Source organism: Perca flavescens, chromosome 9, assembly GCF_004354835.1.
Source record: "Perca flavescens isolate YP-PL-M2 chromosome 9, PFLA_1.0, whole genome shotgun sequence".
NCBI lineage: Eukaryota > Metazoa > Chordata > Actinopteri > Perciformes > Percidae > Perca > Perca flavescens.
The window spans coordinates 26,572,171-26,580,531 of record NC_041339.1 but is presented as its reverse complement, the minus strand read 5'-3'; the positions used below and the strand labels follow the sequence as shown (position 1 = coordinate 26,580,531).

Sequence of the window (8,361 nt, the reverse complement as noted above, 5' to 3'; positions counted from 1 at the left end):
GTGTGTGTGTGTGTGTGTGTGTGTGTGTGTGAGAGAGAGAGGTCAAGAGAAGGGCAGCTATGGGTAGATGTGTAATAGTTGGATTTAGAGGAATTGTAAAGGGATTACATTTTTTTTGTAAGAAGTAAGTGAGTAGGCTACTCAAGAAGTTTGTTGTTATAAGAAATGACAGTGGTTTCCTCTTTTGGAGCATTCTTCACTCTGACAGTTGTAATCAACCCATGACAGGTTTAAAAAGAAAGAACCTTTTAGAACATCTTTGTTAATCCGAATAATGACATTGTGATTTCCTACAGAGTCAATAATTAACAGCCTCATGAAAAGCTATTGCCTAATTTAGCTGCTCCCAACACCATCACCTCCTCTATGGTATGCACACATGACTGAGTCACCTGAATAATATGAGACAAAAAGGTCTTGCCTATTCTACCTGCAGTATAGCACGTGAGACAGACTAAAGATGTATTACAATACATTGTTTCTCATGCATGAACACAGCAGCTCTGAAAATGTACATTATGTGACCCGAAGCTTAGAAAGCTATAGCATTTTCAAACCTCAGCATGTATATATGGGAAGCAGTGACTGGTTGTAATTTCAGGCTTTGCGAAATAGTGTAACTCTATACATCTTAGTCCGACATAGAAAGACGTCATGGAGCGTATGGTACATTTAAGAAGATCTGTCTTTCTAAGTAATTGTAAGGGAAGTTGACACACATTTATTCACACACGTCATTCACTATAAGTTTCTCCTGGTATCGTATATCTTTTTACTAGTTTTTCCAACTGCCAATCTCTCTTTTTAGTCATGGATACTGTGAGCTATTCAGATTGGATACCATGGTGTTTTGAGTTTATTGTCTCTGTATTTGGAGGGGGGGGTGGGGGCGTGCTGGTAGACGTAATTATAAACCAGTGGCTAGAAACCCGTGGTTATAAACCAAAACATAGAAATACTCTGAGTCACTAAAGAAATAGGAAATAAGAAGGTATGAGTTCAACATTTCTTTTCTTTCATTTTACATACTTTGCACATTTTTCTCAGTCTAAATTGCCTGCACCACCAAGGAGATCATAGTGAACCAAATACTTGTTCTTTCTCTATATTTTTTTATTGAAGTGTTCACATGGTTAACAAAGTAAAATATTACACTTCCTGTTTTAAGACATAGAGCGAGAACATGGCAAAAAAAAACGTTTTAAAAATTCATGAAAACGAAAAAGGTGCAATTTGTTATACTGTATCCACTGCAGAATAGAAATAGTATGTTGTATATTTAAAGGCACAAAACAAATAAGTTAGGTTAAGTTATTAACTTAATATAATACGTTAAAGTGGTTAAATTAGTTGATATGGTATATGCAAGAAGATACTGAAATCCTTGTGTTTACAAGCTGTGGTGTATTGAAAATCTAATTTAAGATGATATGTATTTAATAGGATTAAACCTATATGAGTAAATATGTTTAGTTAGATATATACTTTACAAGTAGCTATGCCTTGGGTGTTAAGATGTTACAGTCTGAAGTGGATAAGCTGGTATGTCAGCCAGTCAGTGTCCAGTATTTTAACTGTAAACCCTGTAAGGTCCTTGTGTAAAAGAGCACAAGCTTAAACAGTTTTATAAAACTCTTTTTACAACGGCATAATTATTCATTGGCCTAAATCACAAAGGCACAAGACTGACCTCTAGTTTTTAAAAGAGGTGTAAGTCCGAAAGCTGATCTAGTTTCACTCTGTTGTTCAGCCAAGTGATCCAATGATCATGTAACAAAGCGACTGAAGGCACTGGGGCACAGACACACAATCCTCTGTACCCACCGAGACACTGAAATGCATTTCCCATGCAAGGCTTGGGAGAGATTGCTCTAGGCCATACTGTTGTTGCAACAGTGTGTGACTTGTGGCTTAACAAATACATCAGTTCTTGGAACATATTATTACGTGAGTTCAGTTAGATACTTAGCCAGGCTAATATTGGACTCTAAGCAGTTGCTGAAAGACATTTTTAGAACAGAAGGTGCTAAATAATCTGCTAAATTTCATTTTAAGCAACATGTGCTTACTGACAGACTGACACTAATAAACCCTACCTGACATGCTCTGTGTACCTGAATAAAAAAAAGTCTAGTAATCCTTTAAGCCAATAAATACAGGACGCCGCAACAGAGATGAAGGACAGAAGTCAAACACGGTTGTGTGAGCAAACATGTGGGAGTGGAGAGCATTTACTGTTCCTAGTTGCACTGCTGTGATTGTGACTGAAGAACAGCTTCTACCCGGATGCGGTCAGACTAATGAACTCCTTCACACTGCCATGCCTTTGAGTCTCAAGAAACATGACTGCACTTTATTTATTTACTTACTTGCTGCTATTCTGATACTGTCTTTGCAAATTATTGCATTTATTTGTAATTGTTTTAAGTATGATAGGGCTTATTAAGGAACGTTTTTAATTATTTATCAATCACTATAGTAGTTGGTCAGCAATGAGAACTGAGTTCTTATTTCGTTCTCCTCATCTGTGTTGTGAGAATGACAAATAAAGTATCTATCTATCTATCTATCTATCTATCTATCTATCTATCTATCTATCTATCTATCTATCTATCTATCTATCTATTCAGCACTCAGGAAAAGGAAAGTTTCAATGGAGCATGTAGGGAAAGAGAAAGAATAAGTAATAACTGATGTGTTCATTTTCTTATGGTTTCACACTGCAGCTTGTGGAAACAAACAGTGTAGCCTAAAATGTATATGTTCTGAGGTCAAACCTAAGAGTAAGCAATAACTTCAAAGGAGATATTGAAGCTATGCTGGTTGTCTACTTTACTGACAGTCATCGATGATCATAATAGAAACTCCAACTTGCAGAAAGATGTCACAGACACCCATATATAAAATTAATATACACACCTTTGTGGGTGTTTGCAGTGATGAGGCTAATGGGTTACTTTATTTCCACTATAAAAAAACGGCAGTGTTGATATGTAACTAAGTACATTTACTGAAGTATACTGTATGTAGTTACAATTTGGATGTAACTTGAGTATTTCATTTTATGATAAATTATACTATATTATACTACACCCATTGCACTTTTTACCCTACTACATTCAACATTAGAATTACTCTGCAGATCAGTATTTTGTATATGTAAAACAGATTATCAGTTTTCAAAATATGCCCTAACTACCCAACTTGACAACATTAAAATGCTGCTTACATGTCAACGAATTAGTGATACTACTCCATTTATGATAAATTACAATGAATCAATCAATCAATCAATCAATCAAAGAATTACAACGTTTTTATATAAACTGGGCTTCAAAAAAGACCCTTAATTATTTCATAACTTAAAGAACAATACCGTAAGTGCCTCACACATTTAATTTAATAGTTACATTTATTCTAGTGCAATTTACCATGTTATGTGCTATGCTCTTGATATTTTTAGCTTATTTAATTTATTCACAACCAACAAGATGCATTATTTTCTACCTCTAATCTGTCTTTATTGAAATGTGTTGCTTTTGTACTCACAAAAACATCTTTGCGAAAAGAAAAAAAAATCTTCTCCTTACTTTAATGCTATACTTGTAACAAGTATGGAACAAACATCATAGTTTAAGAAGGGAGAAGAGACTAAAGTGGGATTACTGTGTTGAAAATAATCAAGAAGCACATGATTACACATCACGAGGCATCCCACTTGTAGCTACAGTGTTTTTTTTTTGTTTTGTTTTAAAGATTCCCATCATGTGTTAATTTTCATATGAAGCTCTATGCCTGGAAGAACTTCCAGACAGCTCAGACAGGGTCATATAGTACACTTATTTGAATTAACTCTTAATGTGCTGTTTCTTATAGTGAAATGCAACACAACAGCTATTGTGTGCTCCTGAATAGAGTAGTACACAGTATTATTGGCTAGTGAGATTATCCTCGTAAAAAAAGAAAGTTTTGATGTTTTCTCTCTCTCTCTCTCTCTCTCTCTCTCTCTCTCTCTCTCTCTCTCTCTCTCTTCATTACGTGTGGTCGGGCCTTTATCAAGTAGAGGCTTCTAATTCCTGAAGTGAAATCCTCTTAGGATCTATGCTCTATTTCTGTCTATGTTCTGGTCTTTTAAAATCTCCATAAGACCAATTTCATTGGCTGGAAGTGACACACACCATCCAGCAACAGATAGCTCAGTGAAGTGATTGAGTGTAGACCAGTGCAAGGTTAGCTATTGACACAAAGGGAGGACTTCACTGAAACTGTGAGAGGTAAGAAAAACTCTATTGCCATCTTTTAGTTTTGGAAGATAATAGATTGGACTTAGCTTAAACTCGTGCTCGTAATGTGTAGAAACGGTTTAGTTTTGAATGGATGTAATAGGAGGTAAGTTATTCTTGTTATTCCTATTATGTCTTTTTATTTTTACATAGCCTACATTTATTTGGGGACCATTGTGAGTTTTTTATGTAAACGTTTTCATTTACACTATTTTTCCATTTTAAGTATCATATATAGAGGTTATACCGTTTCTTTTTTGTTTTAAAATAAAGGTTTCTGCACAGAATAAGAACAAAAGATTCTTTCTTTCTTTCTTTCTGGTACTGAATTTAGTCATGGGTCTGTGTCTAATTGAAAGTCAGCTGTTTACACTAGTTTATTGTCTATCTCTTGCTCACACATACAGAGTTGAAACACTTATGTGACTTCATTTGCTCATGCTGGAACTACGGCAAATCTCTACTTGATTACACTGGATTTGGGGGGTTAGAAAAGTGACCACAAAGATCATCAGACCAGATCAGCCCTGTGACTGCACGCAGGAAGGAAGACACTAATTGAAACACTGGATAGGCTATTTTATCCAATGAGATATTGGCTCTGCCTACGTCACACACATCAACTGGTCCAAACACTGCACCCATTACAAAGCAGTGTGAAACCCAGAGTGCATGGAAGAGTGACTATAGAATTACATTTAAATGCATTGTACATTTTCTATATAAATGCTAAACAATCACATGAAATCACACATCAAAGTAAAGAACCTGAAATTATATATTCATTCATTTATTTCGGTTTTCCTAAATAAATGCATATATTGTGTTATGTACCCACATATATGTTTCATTAAATAATGTCATTGTTGTTGTTCATGTTTTTAGTAGCTAACCCCTGGGGGCTAACAGAAATCAGAAGAGGGATCAGTTGCAGATCAGTAATCCTCTTAGACAGCATTAATTTAATTAAATATCATGGGACTCACTTGGTATAGCCTACAGTAGCTCTGTCACAGTGCAAAGATTTTAAATCTGTAGCGATACATTTACTTTATTGACAACAATGAGAACATTCAAACATTGAAAGCCTCCATAATGCCCACATCATTTGAATTACATCCTTTAACTCAGTCTGATTTTCAAGTTTTTATCTTACAGGTAGCAAACAAGAAAAATGTCTGACAGAATGATTGATTTGGAAGAGACCGCAACCCAGACAGGTGAGTAGAAGCAGTGTTTCCAAACATGATACAGGAACTGAACATGTTTACAACTTGGTGACCAGTCTTTGCGTTTGTGCTATCGGCAGTGGGTCTGGTCGATCTACTATATTATTGCAAACTTACTGTACATTTCAGTTATTAGTCATTAAGAAGCCTTCTATATAAATTACCTTACAAACAGTAAAGCAAAAGCATTGATTACAGAGCAATCGGCTCTAAACGCATTATAGGAAGACCAAAGCAAAGTACAGTGTAGAGCTTCGGCAGTTTACCTGGCACTCTAATCTTCTTTTTGTTTCGTAACAGTGGTGCAATGACCTCACTTCCTAGAGGGTTGAGATGATGCTTTAATCCCTAAAGTAAAACAGGGCACAATACTTACCACTGACTCATAGCTGCACACTATCATTTTACAAAGGAATAAGCCATTCAAGCTTGAAATCCCACATATCATTGATTATTTGTACCTTGAGAGTAAAGTTTGAGAATGTTGCTTTTTTTAAAACCACATCCAAGTTACTCCTACGTATAGGATTGAATTGTGTCTGCAAACTAAAATGTCTTCCTTCTTTCTTGTCTCTATCAGCATTGCAGTCTTACTAAATAGTTATAGATATATACTTATACTTATAATAATAATAATAATAATAATAATAATAATAATAATAATGATAATACAAAGTGTATTTATATAGCACTTTTGAAATTAGAGTTACAAATCTAAATAAATAAAGAATACAGAATAAACATTTGAATTAACAATGAGCGTACAAAAAATAAAACCAAACAGGATTAAAACATAGTTGCAATTTAAGACCAGGCTTTCAAATAAAAGTGAGTTTTAAGCATGGATTTAAAAGAAGCTACGGAGTTGGCTAGCCTGAAATACACTCATCATCACTACCCTTTAATAACTAAATACAAAATACTGTTCGCCTTCTCCATAGGTCCAAAAGGAGTCATCAATGACTGGAGGAGGTTTAAGCTGGAAAGTATGGATCAGGAAAACTTGCCACCTGCAAAAAAGGAACTGCTGAGACAAATGTCATCCCCGAGCAAGCCAAAAGATGACACCAGAGCAAACCTTAACCGCAAGGTACAACAAAACAGACCACATCATTGAGAATTGCAAATCATGCAATTCCATAGCCAATATAAATTCTAACTATTGTTTGATATCATTTTTTCAGATGAGTGTCCAAGAGTATGAGCTGCTTAAGGAGGAGGATGAGGGATGTCTAAAGAAATACAGAAAGCGGTGCATGCAGGAGATGCATGATAAACTCAGCTTTGGGCCCAGGTTTGAAGGTGTGCATGACCTGGCCAGTGGAGAGGCCTTCCTAGAAGTCATCGAGAAGGAACATTACAGCACGGTGGTGGTTGTCCACATCTACAAGGTTGGGGTCAAAGGTTGTGAGGAACTCAACAACTGCTTTAACTGCCTGGCCACTGAGTACCCCACTGTAAAGTTCTGCAGGATTGATGCCGTCGCATCCGGTGCTTCCGAGCGGTTCTCAGATGAGGTTTTGCCTACGCTGCTGGTGTACAAGGCTGGAGAACTATTAGGAAACTTCCTGGCCTGCACGCAGCACCTAAATGAGGAGTTCTTCGCCACTGATGTGGAGGCCTTCCTCAACAGCTATGGCCTGCTGCCAGAGAAAGAGCTGGCCAGCATGGAAGATGAAGAGGAAAACGATGTAGAGTAAACAAAGAGTTTGCCTGCTGAGGAAGAAAGAAAGCTGTCTCGGAGGGCTGGATAGAGAGCAATGAAAGACAATTCATGACATCAGACAAGTTGTTCTTTTGTAAAGAATAGTTCTATAAAAAGCTATAACATCTCCACTAGTTCACTAGTGTTTGAGGATTGCTTTCTAAAGGATACATTTTACATCCAGTTAGAGAAACCATGATGTCCCATATATGGGTGGTCTCAAATATGAGTGTAAAGTAAGGTGAGAAGATAGAGCGATTCTTTTTGAAAATATATCACAAATTACCTCTCCACCACCCAAAGAAAAGCCAAACCAGCTAACTGTAATTTAAAATAATTACAATATTCTTTTTTGTAATAATAGACAATATTACATGCTGTATGTACTTGTAAAAAATATAAATTTGAATACTTTTTTGTAGCATTAGTTTGGGTTGATCTGTACAAAAGTTATTTATAAATCCAGGGTTTGTACAGAGTGAAATCCTCAAATGTCAACAATATTTAAACACATGTATACTGTGTAGGTCTCTATGGTGTTTTTGCCATGATTTAAAAAAAATAAAAAATACTTTAACGGGCTAAATAGGACAGGGACTAAGAAGAGGCAAAAGCATTCTGGATGTGGAAACATTTTTGTGTAAACATGTTTTCCATCTGTCCAGTGCAACATACGCTTGCTTCTTAAGCCAATATGGTGTCTGGAAAAAAACATTCATGAGCCTCTGTATTTTACCATCAACAGTGAAACATCATCAGTGAGTAGTTCATCCATGTCTGTGTATTTCCTATTGTGAAAGTGGGAGAAAGTCATGGAAATATACAAAAAAGAAATCAGAGTCTTGGGCTTTCTTAGTGACTCAGCACGAAGGTCAATATCATCATCATCATCATCATCATCATCATCATCATCATCATCATCATCATCATCATATTTGGTTTTGTTAAGGATTTGTTAACTGCGTATTGGAATATGTTGAAACATAGCCTAGTATAAATGTTGTTAAGAATAAAAAAATATATAATAATAATAATAAAATGACATAAAATAGTAAAGTTTTGCATTGCATTTCACTGATGTATGATACTAGATGGTCTGTTGATTAAACAAACAAGATACAACGTGTTCACTACAGAGCTTTAA

At 35.7% G+C, this 8,361-nt stretch overlaps 1 protein-coding gene across 1 annotated transcript; it reads left to right on the top strand.

Annotated features, from left to right (window-relative positions):
- Window positions 1-4,212: 4,212 nt before the first annotated feature.
- On the top strand, window positions 4,213-7,212 carry pdcb (phosducin b). The gene is made up of 4 exons (XM_028587004.1): window positions 4,213-4,274; window positions 5,442-5,503; window positions 6,454-6,602; window positions 6,697-7,212. Exons 2-4 carry the CDS (start codon window positions 5,458-5,460, stop codon window positions 7,210-7,212), a joined length of 711 nt encoding a protein of 236 aa, XP_028442805.1. The 5' UTR covers window positions 4,213-4,274; window positions 5,442-5,457.
- Window positions 7,213-8,361: the final 1,149 nt, after the last annotated feature.

Coding starts and splice junctions, on each gene's coding strand:
- pdcb (XM_028587004.1), top strand. CDS start 5,458: ATGTCTGACAGAATGATTGATTTGGAAGAGACCGCAACCCAGACAG. Junction 5,504..6,453: donor AGAGACCGCAACCCAGACAG/GTGAGTAGAAGC, acceptor CCTTCTCCATAG/GTCCAAAAGGAGTCATCAAT. Junction 6,603..6,696: donor GAGCAAACCTTAACCGCAAG/GTACAACAAAAC, acceptor TCATTTTTTCAG/ATGAGTGTCCAAGAGTATGA.